Consider the following 27,363-nt stretch of genomic DNA (forward strand, 5'->3'; position numbering starts at 1 on the left):
TAACAGCTTGTGAGAGAACTCTCCTCTTCATCCACTACTGATAGATCCACTGCCACAGTATGGACTGCAGGAGAGCATCCAATGAGTGAGCGTCTTACTCTTTACCCTCCACATCAGACGTAGAATCGTTAAAACACAGGAGTCAGGACCTCATAGGTTATGCTCTACTGAGCATGAATAATATCTCAAATATGGAGCATCCACATTTGTTCATGGTTAATGATTGTGGTCAATGTCTAACTCTTGCAAGAGATTATCATTTAATGAAGATGTAAAACAATCGAAATGTAATGAGTGGGTCATCATTATCATCCAACACATGTCTGCTGTATGTCCCTGTATGGCTCTAACACATGTCTGCTGTATGTCCCTGTATGGCTGTAGGAGAAATAGTCACACAAATCATAGCGCTGCACTTTCCTATTGATTGATACAGGAGCCACTTGACAATGGCACAAAAACAAAACAGCAGGAGATATTTCTCAGTATATTTATACGTACACTATTACGGTGATAGACCAAGACGGCTGTTTCTTCTAGAGAATAATCTATCCATTTGGCAGTGTGCACACAGCAGCAAAACAGCGTGGAATATGATTCCTACTTTACAATGTACTTTTGACAGGATCAAATGGGATTGGATGTACTGCAGGTTTTAGAAACCTACTTTCCTGCCTCGTGAAATCAGGTTACTAGCTTGCACTGAAGTTCCATCAAGGAATAACATTTCACGACCGTACCTTAGATATTTTTCTATTGGATTTCTAAATGCATTTTTCTGTTTGGGTGGACTTGTAAGGCTTGATGTATTTTGAACTTCTTTCCACTTATACGGATACCTTCCAGAGCAAATATTGAAATGTACAGTGCCTATGGAAAGTCTACACACCCCTTGGATTTCTTCACATTTTATTGTGTTACAAAGTGGGATTAAAATTGATTTAATTGTAATTTTTTGTCAACAGTCTACACAAAATACTCGGTAATGTCAAAGTAAAATATGTTTTATTTATTATTAAGATTAATGAAAAATAAAACAGTAATATACCTTGATTAGATACATTTTCACCACCCTGAGTCGATACATGTTATAAACACCTTTGGCAGTGATAACAGCTGTGAGTCTTCTTGGGCAAGTCTCATAAGAGCTTTGCATACCTGTATTGTGCAATATTTGCCCATTGTTATTTTCTTCAAGCTGTCAAGGTGTTGGGGATCATGGCTAGACAGCAATTTTCATGTCTTGCCATAGATGTTCAAGCGGATTTAAGTCAAAACTGGAACTTGTTTACTCAGGAACATTCATTGTCTTATTGGTAAGCAACTCCAGTGTAGATTTGGCCTTGTGTTTTAGGTTATTGTCCTGCTGAAAGGTGAATTCCTCTCCCAGTGTCTGGTGTAAAGCAGACTGAAGCAGGTTTTCCTCTAGGATTTTGCCTGTGGTTAGCTCCATCCAATTTCTTTTCATCCTGAAAAACTCCCCAGTCTTTGCTGATGTCAAGCATACCCATACCATGATGCAGCCATATTTCACACAGAGTGAGTCCATATAACATATTTTGTTATTTGTTAAGCCAAATTTTACTTTTGAACTAGGCTTTCCTAAACAAAGGGGGTGAATACTTAAGCAACGACTATATTTTAGTTATTACATTTGTATTAATTTGTAAAAAGTTGTCGATTTTTCTTTTCACTTTGACATTATGGAGTATTTTGTTTAGATCAATGACCAAACATTACAATTAAATCTATTTCAATCCCACATTGTAATGCAACAAAATGTGAAAAAAGTTCAAGGGAGTGTAGACTTTCTATAGACACAATATATGGAAGGTGGGTTAGTTCCCATTTGGCTATTTAGAAGCTTTTTTATTGGATTGCCCATATCACATCCTATAACATGTTTTGGCAAAGACTGTTTCCTGTGGAAGTTGCTGTTTGTTAATGCAGATGATAAATACAATGTCTTAAAGTTCTAATACAATCTTTTTGTAATGAATATGCATAACCAATTTAAGCTTATTCAGTGCTTGACTTGGTATTTTGGTATTTATTAGGATCCATATTAGCCGCTGCAAAAGCATCAGCTACTCTTCCTGGGGTCCACATGAAACATGACATAATACGTAGTACACAACACTATTAGTCAAGGACTGAAATACATACATTTAAAACATCACACATAGCCTACATATCAGTACATACACACAATAGGTCTAGTACATAGTACAGTGCAAATTACAATATACGATATATAAAATGGCTGTTAAACAGGTTTTATTGCTAGCTTGAGTTACCTGGGGTGGCAGAGAGTTACATGTAGTCATGGCTCTATTTAATACTGTGCGTTTCCCAGCCTCTGTTCTGGACCTGAGGACTGTGAAGAGACCTCTGGTTGCATGTCTTGTGTTGTACCAATGAGTGTCCGAACTGTGTGCCAACTGCTTGAACAGACGGTTCGGCACCTTTAACACATCAATGCCTCGCACAAAGACCAATAGTGATGCAGTCAATCTCTCCTCAACTTTGAACCATTAAAGGGTGCTCTGCTATTCTTGGGTAGCGGAATGACCTTTGCCTCCCTCCATGTCTGAGGGCACACACTGTCTTCTTTGCTTAAATTGAAGATGTGGTAAACAGGAATCACAATGTAGTCCGCTACCAACCTCAGCAATTTACCATCCAGGTTGTCGGTACCAGGTGGTTTGTCCTTATTTATAGATAGCAACAATTTTTTCACCTCTTCCACACCCACTTTGTGGAACTCAAAACTACAGTGCTTGTCTTTCATTATTTGATCCATTATGCATGAATATGAAGGCTCAACATTTGTTGTTTGCATGTCATACCTAAATTTGCTAATCTTGTCAACAAAAAAAGTTATTAAAGTGGTTGGCAATATCAAAGGGTTTTGTTATGAACAAGCCATCTGCCTCAATGAAGGATGGAGCAGAGTTTGCTTTTTACTAGAACTAAAACAGGTGCCTGTATTGATTTTGTGTGCCAGTACTGCTTACATTTAGGTGCAGGAGCTTCACAATACTTTTGAGCTAATATTCTATAAGAGGAACGAGCTGAAGATCATTTATGATGCCGGTACTCAGCTCCGCTGAGCTCCTGTCCAAGTCAAGTACTGGGCTTATTACATTTAACTGGTTTTTCTGTTGAGCAGGAATTCTCTTCTTGGGGTACAGAAGAAAACAACTTTGTAGAGTTCTGTTTTGTAGAGTAATATGTAATATTCATTACCTCTGGGGGGTTTCAAACAAACTTTTCTGTGATAACCTTCGAGTTGCTTTCTGTGTTTATTGGTGTGAACAAAGGATTATTCCCGATTTATTTTTGGGAAGACAAAATGTATTATTTTCCTTTGTGGATTGTAGAAAAGACAAACCCAAAGAACCTTGCAATCTGTTCCCAATGATACTTACCTCCATGGTTTAGAAACGTAACTTAATATAATCAACAGTTACAATCTGTGAGAGGAATATGAATAAGTGTCTCACAATTACTGCTGCACAGTTGGGGGGGAGGAGAGAGTGAGAGAGAGAGAGCGAGAGAGAGAGAGAGAGAGAGAGAGAGAGAGAGAGAGAGAGAGAGAGAGAGAATATCATTTACATACTGCATAATATCTCTTGTAGTGTCAGTTTATTTCCTGTACCGATGAATTAATCAATACAGTGTTGTTGATCCTCAGGATAGTCCCCTGGTACACTTCAGTAAGCACCTTGTTTTAGAACCCAGAGGAAGAGGGATACACAGAGCCGTTGATGGAAATATAGTCTACCAAAGTCTAAACCTTTTAAAATAATCCTCAGTTTCACCAGCAAACCAGGCAGAGAGAAATGCTTATAGGATAGAGGTGAACAGGAAAGAAAAAGATAGAGGGCGAGAGAAGAGGGGCGTGACAGCCAGAGAGACTATTAGCACCATCGCCCTTTCCACTGATGAATGGGAGTCAGGCAGAGGCGAGATCAGATGATGAGACAAACCTCTAAACCTGGAATGAGGAAACAGAAACAGAGGCCAACCCTTTATTCCTAATCACAGTAATCCTATGACCACCCCAACCAATAACACCTCCAGCAGCACAATAGGAGCAGACAGGGTCTCCTGCCTCCTGGGCTATAGAGGCTGGCAACCTTATATCCCCTATCACACACCTCAGCACATCTCCCCTGATGGTCACTGATAGGCTTGTGTCTGGGAACAGCCTCCTCATTGTAGCTATTCAACCCTGGATTGTATTTGTGCATCACGAGACAGAACCATGATACTATCTCCGGTCTAGTGTGATCTGATTGACAGTAATTGGCAAGGGACACTCCCACTCTCTGGCACTTTTGTTTGCTGGGTTTACAAATCAACTTTTTGGTCATGGTACTTTCATCCATCATGGTCAGTGACAGTCCCATCACCTAAACTTTGTTTATTGACCTAAAAAGTTTTTACATTCACTAACTCAATAACCTCAAGAGTAAAAATAAAGGGAGTGTAAGGTAGATGCTAGATTCTGTTGAAAGTTATTTTTCTAATCCTTGTTCAGCTTCTGCTCGGTGAACGGAAAAGGTGCTTAGAGACTATGCATCGACAGACTGACACCTGTGTAGAGATTGGTGGCACTGACTTGATAATGTCTTCTAGACCAGGGATCATCAACTAGATTCAGCCGCAGGCCGATTTTTTCTTGAGCGGGTGGTCAGGGGGCCGGAACATAATTACAAATAATTTGTAGATTGCAAATTGACAGCAATAAACCCCAGCAGCTTGTTATGATGAGTTTCTAGGTTATCAAGTGATAACGAATGTAAGGATGTACTTAGACACTTTTTATGGGGAGTTCATATAATATATTTAATATGGTACCATGGTTAGTTATAACAGAATAAAGACATAGCCCTGCCTATGCCATCTTCCAACTCCAGAACTAAGATCCAAACTCTCTATATATACACTCTGTTACAAGTCTCTTCACTAACATCTGGTAAACCTCCATGGGCACTCCCTTTCTTTGATGTTATTACTCTTTACCCCCAAGTCATATATCCTGTCCATCAATAATTTCTAAGATCAACATCAGTAATCTCCTTTAACATAAGGAATGCAGACTCTGTGGCACCAAGCCACTTATCTACCAACTCTCCCCTGGGTCACACAACACTATGAAATTACATCATTACACAGCTATAATAAATTGACTAAAGCATAATCATTTCAAACCTTACTTAAATTTGTATATGATCACATATACAGTCGTGGTCAAAAGTTTTGAGAATGACACAAGTATTGGTCTTCACAGAGTTCGCTGCTTCAGTGTTATGAGATATTTCTGTCAGATGTTACTATGGTATACTGAAGTATAATTACTAGCATTCCATAAGTGTCAAAGGCTTTTATTGACAATTACATTAAGTTTATGCAAAGAGTCAATATTTGCAGTGTTGACCCTTCTTTTTCAAGACCTCTGCAATCCGCCCTGGCATGCTGTCAATTAACTTCTGGGCCACATCCTGACTGATTGCAGCCCATTCTTGTATAATCAATGCTTGGAGTTTGTCAGAATTTGTGGGGTTTTGTTTGTCCACCCGCCTCTTGAGGATCAACCACAAGTTCTCAATGGGATTAATAATAAAATTAATGGGATTAATAATAAAAAATAAAAATAAATGGTAAAGTGGTTGTCACACTGGCTATCATAAGGTGAATGCACAAATTTGTAAGTCGCTCTGGATAAGAGCGTCTGCTAAATGACGTAAATGTATATGTAAATTAAGGTCTGGGGAGTTTCCTGGCCATGGACCCAAAATGTCGATGTTTTGTTCCCGAGCCTCTTAGTTATCACTTTTGCCTTATGGCAAGGTGCTCCATCATGCTGGAAAAGGCATTGGTTATTAGCAAACTGTTCTTGGATGGTTGGGAGAAGTTGCTCTCTGAGAATGTGTTGGTACCATTCTTTATTCATGGCTGTGTTCTTAGGCAAAATTGTGAGTGAGCCCACTCCCTTGGCTGAGAAGCAACTCCACACATGAATGGTCTCAGGATGCTTTACTGTTGGCATGACACAGGACTGATGGTAGCACTCACCTTGCCTTCTCCAGACAAGGTGTTTTCCAGATGCCCCAAACAATCAGAAAGGGGATTCATCAGAGAAAATAACTTTACCCCAGTCCTCAGCAGTCCAATCCCTGTACCTTTTGCAGAATATCAGTCTGTCCCTGATGTTTTTCCTGGAGAGAAGTGGCTTCTTTGCTGCCCTTCTTGACACCAGGCCATCCTCCAAAAGTATTCGCTTCACTGTGCGTGCAGATGCACTCACACCTGCCTGCTGCCATTCCTGAGCAAGCTCTGCACTGGTGGTGCCCCGAGCACGCAACTGAATCAACTTTAGGAGACGGTCCTTGCGCTTGCTGGACTTTCTTGGGCGCCCTGACTCCTTCTTCACAACAATTGAACCTCTTTCCTTGAAGTTCTTGATGATCAGATAAATGGTTGATTTAGGTGCAATCTTACTAGCAGCAATATCCTTGCCAGTGAAGCCCTTTTTGTGCAAAGCAATGATGACGGCACGTGTTTCCTTGCAGGTAACCATGTCTGTTATTCTAACTCAATCAGCATGACAGAGTGATCTCCAGTCTTGTCCTCGTCAACACTCTCACCTGTGTTAACGAGAAATCACTGACATGATAGCAGCTGGTCCTTTTGTGGCAGGGCTGAAACGCAGTGGAAATGTTTTTTTGGGATTAAGTTATTTTAATGGCAAAGAGGGACTTTGCAATTAATTGCAATTCATCTGATCACTCTTCATGACATTCTGGAGTATATGCAAATTGCCATCATCAAAACTGAGGCAGCAGACTTTGTGAAAATTCGTATTTGTGTCATTCTCAAAACTTTTGACCACGACTGTATATCTATATTATGCATGGGAGTACTTTGTAACATATTTCCAAAATGTAAGTCACTTGGAGCTGATTTGCTGATGTAAAAAAAAAAAAATACATATATAAAAAAAGAAAAAAAAAAAATATATATATATATACTGTGTATATATATATATACACTACCAGTCAAAAGTTTGGACACACCTACTCCTTCAAGGATTTTTCTTTATTTTTACAATTTTTTACGTTGTAGAATAATAGTGAAAACATCAAAACTATGAAATAACACATATGGAATCATGTAGTAACCAAAAAAGTGTTAAACAAATCAAAATACACTGCTCAAATAAATAAAGGGAACACAAAAATAACACATCCTAGATCTGAATGAATGAAATAATCTTATTAAATACTTTTTTCTTTACATAGTTGAATGTGCTGACAACAAAATCACACAAAAATGATCAATGGAAATCAAATGTATCAACTCATGGAGGTCTGGATTTGGAGTCACCCTCAAAATTAAAGTAGAAAACCACACTACAGGCTGATCCAACTTTGATGTAATGTCCTTAAAACAAGTCAAAATGAGGCTCAGTAGTGTGTGTGGCCTCCACGTGCCTGTATGACCTCCCTACAACACCTGGGCATGCTCCTGATGAGGTGGCAGATGGTCTCCTGAGGAATCTCCTCCCAGACCTGGACTAAAGCATCCGCCAACTCCTGGACAGTCTGTGGTGCAACGTGGCGTTGGTGGATGGAGCGAGACATGATGTCCCAGATGTGCTCAATTGGATTCAGATCTGGGGAACTGGCGGGCCAGTCCATAGCATCAATGCCTTCCTCTTGCAGGAACTGCTGACACACTCCAGCCACATGAGGTCTAGCATTGTCTTGCATTAGGAGGAACCCAGAGCCAACCGCACCAGCATATGGTCTCACAAGGGGTCTGAGGATCTCATCTCGGTACCTAATGGCAGTCAGGCTACCTCTGGCGAGCACATGGAGGGCTGTGTGGCCCCCCAAAGAAATGCCACCCCACACCATGACTGACCCACCGCCAAACCGGTCATGCTGGAGGATGTTGCAGCCAGCAGAACGTTCTCAACGGCGTCTCCAGACTCTGTCACGTCTGTCACATGTGCTCAGTGTGAACCTGCTTTCATCTGTGAAGAGCACAGGGCGCCAGTGGCGAATTCGCCAATCTTGGTGTTCTCTGGCAATTGCCAAACATCCTGCACGGTGTTGGGCTGTAAGCACAACCCCCACCTGTGGACGTCGGGCCCTCATACCACCCTCATGGAGTCTGTTTCTGACCGTTTGAGCAGACATATGCACATTTGTGGCCTGCTGGAGGTCATATTGCAGGGCTCTGGCAGTGCTCCTCCTGCTCCTCCTGCTGGGTTGTTGCCCTCCTACGGCCTCCTCCACGTCTCCTGATGTACTGGCCTGTCTCCTGGTAGCGCCTCCATGTTCTGGACACTACGCTGACAGACACAGCAAACCTTCTTGCCACAGCTCGCATTGATGTGCCATCCTGGATGAGCTGCACTACCTGAGCCACTTGTGTGGGTTGTAGACTCCGTCTCATGCTACCACTAGAGTGAAAGCACCGCCAGCATTCAAAAGTGACCAAAACATCAGCCAGGAAGCATAGGAACTGAGAAGTGGTCTGTGGTCACTACCTGCAAAACCAGTCCTTTTTTGGGGGTGTCTTGCTAATTGCCTATAATTTCCACCTGTTGTCTATTCCATTTGCACAACAGCATGTGAAATGTATTGTCAATCAGTGTTGCTTCCTAAGTGAACAGTTTGATTTCACAGAAGTGTGATTGACTTGGAGTTACATTGTGTTGTTTAAGTGTTCCCTTTATTTTTTTGAGCAGTCTATATTTTATATTTTAGATTCTTCAAATAGCTACCCTTTGCCTTGATGACAACTTTGCACACTCTTGGCATTCTCTCAACCAGCTTCACCTGGAATGCTTTTCCAACAGTCTTGAAGGAGTTCCCACATATGCTGAGCACTTGTTGGCTGCTTTTCCTTCACTCTGCGGTCCAACTAATTCCAAACCATCTCAATTTGGTTGAGGTCGGGGGATTGTGGAGGCCAGGTCATCTGATGCAGCACTCCATCACTCTCCTTCTTGGTCAAATAGCCCTTACACAGCCTTGGGTCATTGTCCTGTTGAAAAACAAATGATAGTCCCACTAAGCCCAAACCAGATGGGATAGCGTATCACTGCAGAATGCTGTGATAGCCATGCTGGTTAAGTGTGCCTTAAATTCTAAATAAATCACAGACAGTGTCACCAGCAAAGCACCCCCACACCATAACACCTGCTTTACGGTGGGAAATACACATGCGGAGATCATTCGTTCACCCACACCGCGTCTCACAAAGCCACGGCGGTTGGAACCCAACATTTCCAATTTGGACTACAGACCAAAAGACAAGTTTCCACCGGTCTAATGTCCATTGCTCGTGTTTCTTGGCCCAAGCAAGTCTCTTCTTATTATTGGTGTCCTTTAGTAGTGGTTTCTTTGCAGCAATTCGACCATGAAGGCCTGATTTACACAGTCTCCTCTGAACAGTTGATGTTGAGATGTGTCTGTTACTTGAACTCTGTGAAGCATTTATTTGGGCTGCAATTTCTGAGGCTGGTAACTCTAATGAACTTATCCTCTGCAGCAGAGGTAACTCTGAGTCTTCCAATCCTGTGGTGGTCCTCATGAGAGCCAGTTTCATCATAGCGCGTGATGGTTTTTGCGACTGCACTTGAAGAAACTTTCAAAGCTCACCTGGTTTTTCCATGACATAGACTGACCAGGTGAATCCAGGTGAAAGCTATGATCCCTTTGATGTCACCTGTTAAATCTGGGGCGGCAGGTAGCTTAGTGGTTAAGAGCGTTGTGCCAGTAACCGAAAGGTCACTGGTTCTAATCCCCGAGCCAACTAGGTGAAAAATCTGTCGATGTGCCCTTGAGCAAGGCACTTAACCCTAATTGCTCCTGTAAGTCGCTCTGGATAAGAGCGTCTGCTAAATGACCCCCCCCAATTTTTTTTTTTTATAAATAAATAATCCACTTCAATCAGTGTAGATGAAGGGAAGGAGACAGATTAAAGAAGGATTTTTAAGCCTTGAGACATGGATTGTGTATGTGTGCCATTCAGAGGGTGAATGGGCATGGCAAAAGATTGAAGTGCCTTTGAACGGGGTATGGTAGTAGGTGCCAGGTGCACCATTTTGAATGTGTCAAGAACTGCAATGCTGCTGGGTTTTTCATGCTCAACAGTTTCCCGTGTGTAACAAGAATGGTTTACCACCCAAAGAACATTCAGCCAACTTGACACAACTGTGGGAAACATTGGAGTCAACATGGGCCAGCATCCCTGTGGAACGCTTTCGACAACTTGTAGAGTCCATGTCCCAACGAATTGAGGCTGTTCTGAGGGCAAAACGGGGTGCAACTCAATATTAGGAAGGTGTTCCTAATGTTTTTTACACTCAATGTATTTATTTATTTATGCTCTGAAAACTTGGGGGGCCTAATAAAATCACCCGCGGGCCAAATTCAGCCAGTGGGGGAACCCTGTTCTAGACTGTACTGCTCTGTTAATGTTAGAGATAGAGTTAGAGTTGTCTGACAGTACCATGCTGTTCAGAATCTCAGTGTGACTCAATACGCCAAATCACTCACCTCTACTCTTTAGGCAGCAGTGGACAATGCAACACTGTACTGTGTGTTTTCTGGTAAAACTGCTTTTCACTTTGACTATGAATAGAAAAGGCTTGGTAAACACACTTTTTAATCTCACATATCCTTTCATGACCCTCAATTTGAGTCAGCACAAAACCCATCCCATACAACCTCTACATAGGTCAAAGTGAACTGGCATTGTTCAGTACATGGCATACAAAGACCTCATCTCTACCTATACCTTTAATTTCACAGTCAAGCATCTCAGCACAGAAAGGCTGCAAAGATGGGCCCTCCCTCGTGATTCAACTGAGTTCTATGGAATGGTGAATGAGGAGCACCCAACCTCCCTGTCTCTCATGGAGGAGTCAACAGGTCATGGACACCATGCGGTGCATTTTCTATGCTCAGAAGATGACATCTGTAGCTCAGCTGGTAGAGCATGGCGCTTGTAACGCCAAGGTAGTGGGTTTGATCCCCGGGACCACCCATACACACAACAAAATATGTATGCACGCATGACTGTAAGTCGCTTTGGATAAAAGCATCTGCTAAATGGCATATTATTATTATTATAGAATAACCTCTCTGGATAGCGTTCTACAAGGTGTTCTGAATGTTTCATACACTGGACATAGAAATGCGCCTTTGATAAAGGCTAGTGCTAGAGTATTGTAGGCTACATGTGGTAGTTGCTCTCTCCACTCTCGCCTCCCCTCCTGGATATGTGTTTATTGCTTGCAGTCCTCATTCACAGGCCCAGCAGGGATGGTGCTGTGTCCAGGCTCCATATGGTTCAAAGACACAGGTGCTCCTGCTGGCTGGCCAGCTGCAGGTTTTTTGCCCCACTCTGATTGATTCTCCTCAGTCTGGGGTGTAGTATAGTGGCCAGGCATGGGTCCAGGCATGGGTCAGCCAAGCTTAGTCTGGGGTGTGTACTGACATTTACCACAGTCAAAAGGACCAGGCCTGAGGGGCAGCAGTGTGAGGAGATGGAGGAGGCGTATTCATCTTCTTTGCCTGTGGATGGCTGGGTGGATGGCTGGCTGGCTGGCTGGCTGAGTGAGTGGATGCATGGATGGCTGGCTTGCTTGCTGGCTAGATGGATGGCTGGATGGCTGCCCTTACAAGAAAGAACATGTCAAATTTGCAGTTTCACATGTGTAATCGATATTTTTTGTACATTTTGAAATAGCTGTTTTCACATGTTGAGCTTAAATTTCACACGTGAAATCATATTTTCACATGTATTAAATTTAGAGTTCACATGTTAACACCAACTTTTCACATGTGAGGAGAATAACATGTTTTTGGTTTCACATGTAGACTGTAACGCGAATGTCCTGCAAAAACATTCCCTTGTCCCGCATTTGGGCTTTTAGATGTGGTCACCCTAATTCCACTGGTGGAAACACTGCTACTGCAACATGTTAACATCATCTTTTCCCATGTGAGGAGAATTAACATTAATTCAAACCCACATGTGAATCTGCAAGTCCACATGTGGATGTGTGATTTTCATAGTTGGAATTTTCTTATATGTGAAACTGCATATCTGATTTTCAGTATTTAACGTTGTAATTTGTTTACAAATGTCCTTACATCTTAGTCATTTAGTAGACACTCTTATTGAGAGCAATTAATTACCTTGCTCAAGGGAACATCAACAGATTTCTCACCTAGTCAGCTCGGGGATTCAAACCAGCGACCTTTCGGTTACTGGCCCTACGCTCTTAACCGCTAGGCTACCTGCCACCCCACACGTGATTTTCACATGTGATTAGTTCATGTTTTTTTGTAAGGGTGGCCAAACACATAGGGAGATATCTGGGCCGGTCAGTCCAGCAGGGAGGGAGCATACTGATGGCAGGGAGAGAAGAAGAGTGGAGAGCTGGCCACAGATCAAACAGAGATGTCAAGATGTATGAGGAAGAAAGCCAAACACATGCTGGACACAAAAATAAGTTCTCCTTTGGATTTACAGAGACCACACATGCACACAGGCATGCACATATAGGCACCCACACACCTGCCAGCAGGCCCGCACATACACACTCACTATGCTCTCTCACACATGGCATACAAACTCACATAGCCAGTCAAGAGTCATACCAGAGACCAGGGGCCATCTCCTATCAGCTTTCCTGAGGATTCATATTGCCTTATTGATTTCCTCCAAAGCTGACATTTACAGCTGGCTCTGCCAAGTGACTCTGCTCTGCTTCCGGCGCTCATCAATGCAGCCACTCCCTTAATCACACTGCTGCCCTGTCACACCTCCTGGACCACTACCATAATGGGACTGCCATTCTGCAGCCCATCCACTCATACAAGCCAACCCTACCAGGCGAAATCAAATCAAATCAAATTGTATTTGTCACATGCTTCGTAAACAACAGGTGTAGACTAACAGTGAAATGCTTACTTACGGGCGCTTCCCAACAATGCAGAGAGAAAGAAAATAGAGAAATAATAGAAAAGTAAAACATGTAATAATAAATACACAATGAGTAACAATAACTTGGCCATATACACGAGGTACCAGTACCGAGTCGATGTGCAGGGTACAGGATGTTGGTGGCACCTTAATTGGGGAGGACAGGCTCATGGTAATGGCTGGAGCAGAATTAGTGGAATGGTATCATACATCAAACACATGAAATGTTTCCATGTGTTTGAATCCATTCCATTAGCTCTGTTCCAGTCATTACTATGAGATGTCCTCCCCTCAGCAGCCTCCTGTGGTGCAGGGTTACGAGGTAATTGAGGTACAGTAGATAAATATACATATAACTAGGAATAACGTGACTAGGCAACAGGATAGATAATGAACAGTAGCAGCAGCGTACAGTGGCTTTCGAAAGTATTCACCCCCCCTTGGCATTTTTCAACCTGGAATTAAAATTGATTTTTGGGGGGTTTGTATCATTTGATTTACACAACATGCCTACCACTTTGAAGATGCAAAATATTTCTTCCTGAAATAAGACAAAAATACAGAAAACTTGACCGTGCATAACTATTCACCCCCCTCCCAAAGTCAGTACTTTGTAGAACCAACGTTTGCAGCAATTACAGCTGCAAGTCTCTTGGGGTATGTCTCTATAAGCTTGGCACATCTAGCCACTGGGATTTTTGCCCATTCTTCAAGGCAAAACTGCTCCAGCTCCTTCAAGTTGGATGGGTTCCACTGGTGTACAGCAATCTTTAAGTCATAACACAGATTCTCAATTGGATTGAGGTCTGGGCTTTGACTAGGCAATTCCAAGACATTTAAATGTTTCCCCTTAAACCACTTGAGTGTTGCTTTAGCAGTATGCTTAGGGTCATTGTCCTGCTGGAAGGTGAACCTCCATTCCAGTCTGAAATCTCCGGAAGACTGAAACAGGTTTCCCTCAAGAATTTCCCTGTATTTAGCACCATCCATCATTCCTTCAATTCTGACCAGTTTCCCAGTCCCTGCCAATGAAAAACATCCCCACAGCATGATGCTGCCACCACCATGCTTCACTATGGGGATGGTGTTCTCGGGGTAATGAGAGGTGTTGAGTTTGCGCCAGACATAGCGTTTTCCTTGATGGCCAAAAAGCTCAATTTTAGTCTCATCTGCCCAGAGTACCTTCTTCCATATGTTTGGGTAATCTCCCACATGCATTTTGGTGAACACCATATGTATTTGCTTATTTTTTTCTTTAAGCAATGTATTTTTTCCGGTCACTCTTCCATAAAGCCCAGCTCTGTGGAGTGTACGGCTTAAAGTGGTCCTATGGACAGATACTCCAATCTCAGCTGTGGAGCTTTGCAGCTCCTTCAGGGTTATCTTTGGTCTCTTTGTCACCTCTCTGATTAATGCCCTCCTTGCCTGGTCCGTGAGTTTTGATGGGCGGCCCTCTCTTGGCAGGTTTGTTGTGGTGCCATATTCTTAATTTTTTTAAATAATGGATTTAATGGTGCTCCATGGGATGTTCAAAGTTTCTGATTGTTTTTTTATAACCCAACCCTGATCTGTACTTCTCCACAACTTTGTCCCTGACCTGTTTGGAGAGCTCCTTGGTCTTCATGGTGCCGCTTGCTTGGTGGCGCCCCTTGCTTAGTGGTGTTGCAGACTCTGGGGCCTTCAGAACAGGTGTATATATATACTGAGATCATGTGACAGATCATGTGACACTTAGATTGCACACAGGTGGACTTTATTTCACTAATTATGTGACTTCTGAAGGTAATTGGTTGCACCATATCTTATTTAGGGGCTTCATAGCAAAGGGGGTGAATACATATGCACGCACCACTTTTCCGTAATGTATTTTTTAGAATTTTTTGAAACAAGTCATTTTTTTCATTTCACTTCACCAATTTGGACTATTTTGTGTATATCCATTACATGAAATCCAAATAAAATCAATTTAAAATACAGCTTGTAATGCAACAAAATAGGACAAATGCCAAGGGGGATGAATACCTTTGCAAGGTACTGTATGTGATGAGTAAAAAAATTGTCAATGCAGATAGTCATTACCAGCAGTGGGACTGTCACTCTGCTGACCACTCATATAACGGGACAGACCATTCTAGCTGTCATTAGTGGGGTTACTGTCACACTGGATAGTTAGATCTATCACATCAAATGACATGGTCACACTTTGCAGACCACACATAATGACATGACCTAATAGACATGGCCACACTGGCCGCTAGTGAGTTCATTTATAAAAAAAAGTTGGACAAAAAGACATCTCCTGTTTAACAAGACTACTGTAGACCATACGACCAGGACATTCAATAATCATAATACTGTAGCTATTTGTTCTGTTGATCCTCGTTCCCGCTTCATGTCTGAAGTAGCATTCCCATCGTCATGTGATCAATGTTAAAGGGTTGGAAAAGCAGGGGGTATAGATGTTTTATTCCAGGAAAGCATTCCTTGGTGCACTTAAAGGAATAAAACACAAATAAACACTCCGCAAAGAAGTGTTTTTCAATAGGTTGCAGTGTTTACTTTTCCGCTGCAAAAAAATCCATAGGAAGCAAAGGACCTCTCCCTGCTTTTCTGCCAGTGTGGTCCCTATATTTGATTGTATAGTATAAGGCACTGTATCAAGCTAACAGAGAGAGCAGTCTCCTCTCTATTCTACAGCTCTGTTTCCCTAGTGTTCTCTGGAACCAGGGACGGATGCTGTGGAGAGTAGTGTGTGCTCTCATAAAGATTTACTATATCACTTACAATGAGCTGAACTAGTTTGGACCAGAGTGTGGACATTGTCTTTCAGTGCCAGCTGCACACTCAGATACTGATACTTACAGTAGGGTGATGTAATGAATTTATACCCCCCAGCAGAAACTATGCCCAGGAGTTAACACTGCTGTTGAACACTTTGTTAATATACTGCAGACATTATATTAGGGCCATGTTGTAGCCATAGATTTAGGGAAATACAGTAGATGCATGTGCCTTGCAAAAGTATTCATCCCCCTTGGCATTTTTCCTATTTTGTTGCATAAAAACCTGTAATTGAAATTGATTTTTATTTGGATTTCATGTAATGGACATACACAAAATAGTCAAAATTGGTGAAGTGAAATGAAAAAAAGTACTTGTTTCAGAAAAATTCTAAAAAATACATTACGGAAAAGTGGTGCGTGCATATGTATTCACCCCCTTTGCTATGAAGCCCCTAAATAATAATAATAATATGCCATTTAGCAGACGCTTTTATCCAAAGCGACTTACAGTCACGCGTGCATAATTTTTTTTTTTTTGTGTACGGGTGGTCCCGGAGATCGAACCCACTACCCTGGCGTTACGAGCACCGTGCTCTACCAGCTGAGCTACAGAGGACCACTGTAAATAAGATCTGGTGCAACCAATTACCTTCTGAAGTCACAATCTAAGTGTCACATGATCTGTCACATGATCTCAGTATATATACCTGTTCTTGTTCTGAAGGCCCCAGAGTCTGCAACACCACCAAGCAAGCGGCACCATGAAGACCAAGGAGCTCTCCAAACAGATCAGGGTGAATAGTTATGCACGCTCAAGTTTTTTGTTTTTTATTCTTATTTCTTGTTTGTTTCACAAAAAAAATATTTTGCATCTTCAAAGTGGTAGGCATGTTGTGTAAATCAAATGATACAAACCCCCCAAAAATCTATTTTCATTCCAGGTTGTAAGGCAACAAAATAGGAAAAATGCCAAGGGGGGTGAATACTTTCGCAAGCCACTGTACTCTTAGAAATAATGGTGCTATCTACAACCTGAAAGGGTTCTTCGGCTGTCCCCATAGGAGAACCCTTTGAAGAACCCTTTTTGGTTCCAGGTAGAAACCTTTTGGTTCCAGATAAAACCCTTTTGGGTTTCATGTAGAACCCTTTCCACAGGGTTCTACCTGGAACCAAAAAGGGTTATCGTATGGGGACAGCCGAATAACTATTTTCTCTAAGAGTGTACAAGACCCAAACGTTGGGCTGCTTGATTATTCCAAGGATCAGACTGAACCATGGAAACTGCCTTGAGTGAGCTAGTTTCCGCTCTCTACGGTGTCCATTTAGGATTTCAGCTGTGTTTTCATTTTTTAGCATTAGTGATGAGTGAATATGCATGAAATATGTGCTTGGCCCCTAATAAAAATGTCAACTCAGAGAATTGTGGCTGTAAGTGTCATTCTCAGTGTCTCTGCTAATCCTGTCTCAGTGTGAGCGGGCCTCTTATTGATAGAGAGCATCACATGTCACATTAGGCTTATTACCAGCAGGAGTTTCAGGACAGACATGGATGAGGATTGAAGCTCTCCATCTCACCCCACTGCTCTCCCTCCAACATAACAAACACATCTCTCATGACTTGTTGTTTAAGCCCATTAAATGACTATTTCCACTGAGGCTTCTTAACTCACACAACCAAGGGTATGATATTATTACATTATAATACTACATGCTCTCTCTCCATTTCTGTTTTTCTCTGTATTGTTCTACCCCCCTTCTGTCTCTCTCCTTCTCTCACTCTGTCGTATATGTAAAAAAAAAACTTTCAGTTATGTAGCTTGGAAATAATATTTTGTATGTTGAAACCATGTTTGTTCACCAAAACTCCTTTGTTGAGCAGATGTGACTAGAGCAGTAATCCTCCCATGTTGTTTTCGGCTGTGTAGTCTTGCTGAGCCAATCACACCAAAACAATGCTGTCTTCACACAGACATAAAAAAACATGATATGGAGGATAAAATGTGAACAAATCAATTAGTATCTCCACCGCTCCCACCAGGAGACATCTGTAGGCCCAGGGGATGTGTGTGTGGTGACAGATTCAGTGTATGTGTGTGTGTATATTTGCGTGCTCATGCGTGTGTATGTTTATCCTCTGTGCTGGGCTGATGCAGACAGCAGGTGGTTTCCTCAGACAGAATGTGAAGCTCCCCACAAGCAGCATGACACCTCCCAGATGAAGTAAGGCCTGCAGAATACCCATGTGTCCTGCTTTCTTCCATCTCACTTCAAACACACACACACACACACACACACACACACACAAATACACACACATATGGCTGCACATACACTCTTTCTCACACTTCTATTTCACACCTGCCTGCCCACTCCTATGTTCATAGCCACTGTGCACCTGCAAATAAAACAAATATTTTACATTCATTTTATCCCGCTCCCTAAGCCCACAGTACTTCCAAATCCACCCATGCCCACTTGCCCAGACACACTCCGGTGCACTGTACACTCAACTAACACATACATTCACACACACTCGCGTGCACGCACACACACACACTTGCGGCCCATACACACACGTTCCAACATATTCCTCTCAGCATGGTCACTGTCATAAAAGACTCCACATTTTATCTTTATCTTTCAGATTTTCATGTTAATTTAACACAGAGAGTGCAGGGGGCCGGGTAGAAAAGTTATCCACCGCAGTAGGCAGATGCGTAGTGACTATTATGACCATTCTGTCTGTCTTTCACTGGAACATCCTTCAAAATGGCGCTGTCATCCTATTGTGCCTGGCAAATGCTCAGGCGAGCACATGACGATATGGCCACTGTCGTCTTATCCCCTAATGTTGTTGCCGTCCTGCTGTTGGAGATGCTCTTACTGTATGTTGTCTTATTTCCTTTTAATTTGCTCTGATATTGTTGATCCCCTGCCGAGGTGGAGCAACAGTGACAGTCTAGTCACTGCATGTCGCCAGGCCCTCGTCAAGCCGGCTGGCCCATAAATGTGACTAACAAGAATTATATATATTCTGACAGAGGCCCCCAAATAGAATTGAATTAACATTTTGAGACCGCCAGGAAATAGTGAATATTAGCAGATACATTACACATAATGGGCTCTATACCTGAGGCCCTGCCAAACCCATATTATCCTCAGCAGACTGTACACCTCATCTCCATATTACTGTATAGCTAAATGGTTAGCCATAGTTAAAATGATCCCACAGTCCAGGTATCTAGCCAGTCCAAAATGACCATCAAATGTTTATGATTGACCCCCACCTCTACTAAGGACTACTAAACTCATGGTTACCAACCATCAATACCAGAAGTACAATCAGACATCAGCCTAAGCCTTCTGCAAGAAGTCCTCTGCTTTATATTCCCCTGCTGTGCCATTACTGCACATCCCCATAGCCACCCTGTGGTATGAGAACTCATGTACATGTACAGCATAATGATGACCTCTGGAATCCTAAACTCATTTATTAGCATATATCCTCCCTCTTACATGATAATCAGGCTCATTTATTTACATAAATCTCCTTTACGTCATCAAAAAACAGCATCATATCCCATAATTATCACATCCACTTCCATATCCCTGATCTGATGATGAGTGATCAGTCTATTTCTCCACCTGGCTGGCTACCTGAGCAGTTGTCATTATCTCTCTCTGTGATCTCTCTTATTCTCTCCTCCAGTCAGTCAGCCATTACAGTGACGGAAAGAAGCATTCTGACATTTTTGAGTGATGTCTTAATTACATTGAACTTTTGGTTCAACAACAACAGAGAGGAACCAGTGACTGGAGTAGTGGATATATATGTCCCTGAAGAGGCTGTATTTATTCTAGAGACATTCTCCCCTCTTGTAATAAATTACATTTAAAAAAGGATGGTTTCTTTTGTGTTACACAATAGGTTATGTAATAATTGAAATGCCAATAACATTTCCATGTGAGTCACAATATGATGTTGTGTTATCAGGGGTGTTATGATACAGTGCCTTGCAAAAGTATTCATCCCCCTTGGCGTTTTTCCTATTTTGTTTCATTACAACTAGTAATTAAATGAAATTTTATTTGGAATTCATGTAATGGACATACACAAAATAGCTCTCCAAACAGGTCAGGGACAAAGTTGTGGAGAAGTACAGATCAGGGTTGGGTTATAAAACAATATCCGAAACTTTGAACATCCCACGGAGCACCATTAAATCCAATATTAAATAATGGAAAGAATATGGCACCACAACAAACCTGCCAAGAGAGGGCCACCCACCAAAACTCACGGACCAGGCAAGGAGGGCATTAATCAGAGAGGCAACAAAGAGACCAAAGATAACCTTGAAGGAGCTGCAAAGCTCCACAGCGGAGATTGGAGTATCTGTCCATAGGACCACTTTAAGCCGTACACTCCACAGAGCTGGGCTTTATGGAAGACTGGTCAGAAAAAAGCCATTGCTTAAAGAAAAAAATAAGCAAACACATTTTGTGTTCGCCAAAAGGCATGTGGGAGACTCCCCAAACATATGGAAGAAGGTACTCTCGTCAGATGAGACTAAAATTGAGCTTTTTGGCCATCAAGGAAAATGTCTGGCGCAAACCCAACACCTCTCATCACCCCGAGAACACCATCCCCACAGTGAAGCAAAAATCCCAGTGGCTAGATGTGCCAGGCTTATAGAGACATACCCCAAGATACTTGCAGCTGTAATTGCTGCAAAATGTGGCTCTACAAAGGATTGACTTTGGGGGGGTGAATAGTTATGCACGCTCAAGTTTTCAGTTTTTTTGTCTTATTTGTTGTTTGATTCACAAAAAAATGTATTTTGCATCTTCAAAGTGGTAGGCATGTTGTGTAAATCAGATCATACAAACCCCCCCAAAAATTCATTTTAATTCCAGGTTGTAAGGCAACAAAATAGGAAAAATGCCAAGGGGGGTGAATACTTTCGCAAGCCACTGTATGTGCACTGTTAATAGTGTTCAGACTGCAATGAGAGCATTATTGTACAGTTTTGTATAGGAGCTACCATCAGAAACTGCAAATAATTCTGCACTGTGACGGTTGTCATGGCTGTAGTATGAAACAATGTGAATGGAATAAGTTGAAGGACACCATGTCATTCCATGGGTGCGTGTGGTGATAATTTCACATGACCCATGTATGACCTCTTGTCTGAACAGTGATGAGATAAAGTGACACTATTAAAGGATGTACACTTTATATACAAAAGTATCTGGACACCCTTTCGAATTAGTGGTCCTCTGTAGCTCAGCTGGTAGAGCACGGCGCTTGTAACGCCAAGGTAGTGGGTTCGATCCCCGGGACCACCCATACACAAAAAATGTATGCACACATGACTGTAAGTCGCTTTGGATAAAAGCGTCTGCTAAATGGCATATTATTATTATTATTATTAGTGGATTTGGCTATTTCAGCCACACACGTTGCTGACAGGTGTATAAAATTGAGCACACAGCCATTCAATCTCCGTAGACACACATTGGCAGTAGAATGGCCTTACTGAAAAGCTCAGTGACTTTCAACATGGCACCGTCATAGGATGCCACCTTTCCAACAAGTCAGTTTGTCAAATCGTCTGTCCTCGGTTGCAACACACACTACCGAGTTCCAAACTGCCTCTGGAAGCAACGTCAGCACAATAAGTGTTTTATCGGGAACTTTATGAAATGGGTTTCCATGGCTGAGCTGCCGCACACAAGCCTAAGATCACCATGCGTAATGCCAAGCGTCGGCCGGAGTGGACGAATCTGGCTATGGCGGATGCCAGGAGAACGCTACCTGCCCCAATTCATAGTGCCAACTGTAAAGTTTGGTGGAGGAGGCATAATGGTCTGGGGCTGTTTTTCATGATTTGGGCTAGCTCTTAGTTCCAGTGAAGGGAAATCTTAATGCTACAGCATACAATGACATCCTAGATGATTCTGTGCTTCCAACTTTGTGGCAACAGTTTGGGGAAGGCCCTTTCCTGTTTCGACATTACAATGCCCCCCTGCACAAAGCGAGGTCCATACAGAAATTTTGTCGAGATCGGTGTGGATGAACTTGACTGGCCTGCACAGAGCCCTGACCTCGACCTGGAACGCTTACTGCGAGGCTGGCCTGATCGCCCAACATCAGTGCCTGACCTCACTAATGCTCTTGTGGCTGAATGGAAGCCTCGTAGCAATGTTTCAACATCTAGTGGAAAGCCTTCCCAGAAGAGTAGAGGCTGTTATAGCAGCAAAGGGGGGACCAACTCCATATTAATACCCATGATTTTGGAATGATATGTTAGACGAGCAGGTGTCCACATACTTTTGGTCATGTGGTGTATGTGTCTTAAATACACAGTCTGTGAGAACACTTGCTCCCTCGCTCCACTAGACAGGTGATTGATGGATGGATGGATGGATGGATGAATGGATGGATAGAGTGAAAGTGGGGTGAAAGAGTGATAATGGCAGGTGAGGGGACTGGAAGAGACAGGTGGATGGACACGTAGGTGGGCCAGGACTGGCAGGCTGCTGCCAAGCCTCTAGAACCTCCCTCCACTGCTCTCCGCCACCACCCAGTCTACCAGATATACCAATAAAATCCTGTATTTTCTGTGCTCCCTCTCAGCATTACCCACTCTGCTCTCTGCCTAAACACACAGCCATTTACTGGCTTTTAAAAACCTACTATCCAAATGTTCTGTGAGGATCTGAAGAGCTCTCTGCAGGAAATAACAATTATTCTTAATGCATTTCCAAAAAACACGAAGCCCTTATTTTATGTTATTACACCCAAAAAACTCTCTCTGACCCTTTCTATGTTTGTGTGGAGGTTCTTTATAATTCGATTTTCTGGGTAATAGCTTTTTTTCTGTGCAGATAAAGACAAAAGTGAATGACGCCGTCTTCTGCTAATGATGTTAATTGTCATTAAAGTTGAACTTGAGCTTTGTCCTTCTCTTCTCTGTTGTCTGTCAGGTTGTCCATATTGGAGCCCAGGAGGGGGGGGAGAAGGGATGCGTGCCTGGCTTCCAGTTGAAGGAGTACCAGGTGGAGTACAATGGAGGTTTCCAGAAGAACCATCCTCTCACACAAGGTGAGTGAGAGACCTGATACCATCCTGACATATGGAGGATTAGAGCAAGTCAAGCAGGTGCACAACACTTCAGATACAAATGTCTTTCATTACTGATATCCATCTTTCCTTTACTGTCTCACTCATGGACACACATACACACTTGCATGCACGCACGGACATACGCGCACACACATTTTCATGCAGACTGTAGCTCTACAGTTGCTCATTGTCTAGCTCCTAGCGTCAGGCGGTTTCCCCTGGGGTTGTAGAAGAGGTGATTCTGTGTGGGCTGGCTGTTATGTTCCCAACATTCAGTATAATTCATGTAAATTCTTATTAAAAACAGGAAATAAAAGCAATGGCTTCCAAACACAACAACAAAATGTTTCTGTGCTTATGAATTATTCTCCTTGATTGTGTGATGTTTACAAAAGCTTGCTAAGCGATCCTCACCCGTAGGCTGCCGTGAGTTGTGGTGGCTTTAACTGAGAAACACTCTGCTGTTGAGGGAAAAAAACACATCACCCGGACAGTCAACCCGATTGACATTTTAAGTGTTGCGCAGGAATTTGCTCAATATCTCTGAACTAACATTGTGATCGAGAGGTCTCAATCATCCTCAGTATCCATAGAGCTGTTTTACAGAATGGTAGAATGAAGGGAATTCTTTACAGAAGTCTATTTGATCTCAGTGGATTTACAAACAAACCCATAAAGATGGAATTGAGAGGAGTCAGTGAGTTCATGACCAAGGTCATCACCATGGAGACAGCAGTTATATTGAGTCTGTGGGGAGGAGGCCTGGTCATCTTGACAGTGTTTCTGTATGGCCTCCACAGAGCCCTGTACTGGGAGATCCCTCCCTTTCTTCCTCCAACAGCCCCTCTCATAACTGTCACAATTCACTGGTCCTCCGCTCCTCTGGGATCGGCAGTAATGTCTGCCTGCTGGTCTCCATCTCCAGTGGGATTTCCAGTCATGTCTGTTCGCTAGCTTCCTGCTGCTCAGTGAGATGAGTTATGGCTGCTTGCTTGTCTTCTAGTTCTCTGAGAGTGACAGGGATGTCAACAGGTTACACAGCAGCCTGAGTGTGAAGTGTTGTGTTTCTTCTCAGCAGTGATAAAAGATTGCAATGTTGAGAATTTGTAATTAAAGTGGAACTGACAGCGTTTTAACAACTTTGCAGATATGAAACAAACAGACAATCGTAATATCAGTCAAAAGTATCACATTCCCAGTTTGTGCTACAGGTTTTAAAAATAGGTTATATTTGACTCAAAATTCCATGATGTAGAGTAAGTCATTGTTGGCAGAATAGATGGATGCAGTTCAATGCATGCTTAATATAGATAATTCACCAATACGTTTCTTGGCAATCCAACACATATTGTTATCAGGTTGTAAATCACGGCTGGCCTAGTACATTGTTTGCTGCCTCCAGCCATTCGAGATACACTGTTTCAGTTTCAATGACTCAATATTTTGAAAACAGACAAATGTAGCTAAGGCTGGGAAGGTCAATAAAATTAAACTAGTGTCGTGACGTGACTTATTTTAATGTATGACTGTTATTTATCGAATCAACTAACTATGTTTAATTGTCACTCGATTAAATTAATCATGTAACAATTAACTCATTAGGAATTTGGGGTACCACTGAAGAAGTTGATTAATGAGTTACCATCTCCCGAATTAAACTCTTAGATATATATGTTATATATCGCTAACAGTCACTTATTAAATAATTACCTCTTATCAGTCTCATTCTGAACGTAGCATAATCCTTGAACCTGCAAGAACCCTAACCTTATTGATGAATCAGCAATACACAAATTGGCTCAATTATTTATTTACTAACTAACTCAATAACAATTCCAGAATACATAAAACACTAACATTATACAGTAAATACAGTCTAGTGGACTAACAAAACAGGACCGTTTGGTTATAACACGATGGTGGATTCAGAGAGGGGGGGAAGAGACAAAGGAATTCACCTATCGGACATTTCTTAGCTATACTCACGGAAATACAAATGCTTAGCACCCGCTCATTCAGATTAGAAATGCAACATGTATTGACGTGTAGCTGTCCTCGATAGTTGAGTTGATGATGTCGGACTCTGGTTTGCCCACCAGAGATCCCAATGTCCTTGGTAGAGTTTCTGGTCATAGTGGTGGTTAGAATAGATACTTCAGATGTACCAATGGTTGTCTGAGACGGATTGTCCTTCCCGACTCGTGTCTTTAGTGAAAGTTCTCTAGACGACTATACATGCCAGCTGCAGACTGAGATGATAAAGTCTACTGTGTTGTTTTTTTCTTCACCTTGTGTAGAGGTTGAGAGTTTCAGAGTTTCTCCATTTCAAACGTATGGACTACCGTCTCATGTTTTCTGGTCTTTCTGGTCTAACCATTTTGTAACGTTTAGCTCACGCTTCACGTCTGCTGGTCTGCTTAATCATTTAAAGCCGTGGGGCTTCCTGGTCTTCTTGGTCTAACCATTTTAAGCCGTGTAGCTTCAGCTTCACACTTCCTGGTCTGGTAGAAATTCAGCCATTTGCAACATCCGGCTTACACCATAATCTGCTTGGTCTGAGGTGAATTTCGTCAGGAGGGGTTATATACTTAAGTAGAAAAGGGGGCATTTCATCATGTTTGTGCTCATCTGGGTGTGGCCACTGACTGAGAACAAATCAATATGGAAAACAATCATCTCATCTAGAATGCTAAAATCACATTTTTATCTTCACAAAAGGATAATTATACTTAATCATTCGTTTTATACAACAATTAGATGCAAACCTCATAACTGGGAAGTGTACACCCCCAGAGATACAGTTATGTTGTTCCACCGTCTTTAATGACATCACAACATAGTAACACATTTTACATGATTGTTCTTTATGTCCCCACCGACCATTTCCCACATTCTTTGAAGTAGGAATATTGTTTCACTATCCACCTTTGGATGTTGGAGTCTTGGTGGGAAGACTTCCTTTGTTCCACGGCTAAATTCTCTCTCCCAATACTGCATGGTACGGAAAAGAAAGTTTCTGCAAGGAATTTACGACCGGTCATAAAACTGGTTCCCAGGAGAGGGGGTGTTCAAACCTTTGCCTAGCTGGCATCTTTGATCCTCAGCCCATGAGGGCAAGTCATGACACTAGCAAGGGCACTGATCACAAGTCTGTCATAACGTGGCTAATAGGCTAGCATATCTATTTATGTAGCTATTTATTTAGCAAGCTAAAAACACAGAGCCTAATGTTAGCTAGCTAGCTGCTGAGAAGATGTCATGTCATTGGACGAATGGGTGAGTGGCCAACTTTTTCCCGCATATAATTTTTTGGTGGCTACAGCTAGAGATGCAGGTGTCATCTGGTTAGCTAGCAAGAAATGTGAATCACTTTGCTAGCTAGCTATGCTGAACTTCAACAACTTATCCACAGTTAACATATCTCTTAGTTGTCAATCAAATGTATTTGGCATCAATCAAATGGGCGGGCAGGCAGACAAGTTCACATTCAGTTGTCAAAACGTGGGTTTGGACAAGCATGCATTGGCAGGCAAGCTGCAGAAGGGCGAATAGGCTACTATTCCCCATCGTTTATTAGTGCAATTTTTGGTTTAAAAAAACAACACACATTGAATATCCCTTCGAGCATGGTGAAGTTAGTAATTACACTTTGGATGGTGAATCAATAAACACAGTCACTACAAAGATACAGGCGTCCTTCCTAACTCAGTTGCCGGAGATGAAGGAAATCGCTCAGGGATTTCACCATGAGGCCAATGGTGACTTTAAAACAGTTACAGAGTTTAATGGCTGTCATAGGAGAAAACTGAGTATAGATCAACAACATTGTAGTTACTCCACAATACTAACCTGTGAAAAATAGGAAGCCTGTACAGAATAAAAAATATTCCAGAACATGCATTCTGTTCAGTCCATGCAACTTATTATGTGACTTGTTAAGCAAATGTTTACTCCTGAAATTATTTAGGCTCGCCATAACAAAGGGGTTGAATAATTAAGACTCAATACATTTAAGCTTTTCATTTGTAATTAATTCGTAAACATGTCTTAAAACATAATTCCACTTTGACATTATGGGGTATTGTGTCTAGCCCAGTGACACAAAATCTCAATTTAATGCATTTTAAATTCAGGCTGTAACACAACAAAATGTGGAAAAAGTCAAGGGGTGTGAATACTTTTTGAAGGCACTGGAGTTGCTTACCAAGACGACATTGAATTTTCCTGAGCAGCCTAGTTACAGTTTGACCTAAATCAGTGTGAAAAACTATGGCAAGACTTGAAAATGGCTGTCTAGTAATGATCAATGTCGTAGAAATATTTGACTAAAAAATGGTCAACTCAAAAATATATCTCAAGAGACTGGAGCTTGTGAATTCAGAAATTAGACTTTATTATTGCGTAACAAAGCCGAGCCACTCCATGGAACGGCTG

At 42.1% G+C, this 27,363-nt stretch overlaps 1 protein-coding gene across 1 annotated transcript in view; it reads left to right on the forward strand.

Annotated features, from left to right (window-relative positions):
• Positions 1-27,363, forward strand: part of LOC311137532 (cadherin-13-like) — a gene marked incomplete at both ends in the record, with an annotated part of 523,767 nt that overhangs the window by 43,023 nt on the left and 453,381 nt on the right. Inside the window, one exon of the mRNA XM_084172059.1 lies at positions 22,791-22,908. Coding sequence (XP_084028185.1) covers positions 22,791-22,908 — 118 coding nt within the window. The remainder of the gene's footprint in view (positions 1-22,790; positions 22,909-27,363) is intronic.

Source organism: Coregonus lavaretus, assembly GCF_964263955.1.
Source record: "Coregonus lavaretus genome assembly, chromosome: 11".
NCBI classification, from domain to species: domain Eukaryota; kingdom Metazoa; phylum Chordata; class Actinopteri; order Salmoniformes; family Salmonidae; genus Coregonus; species Coregonus lavaretus.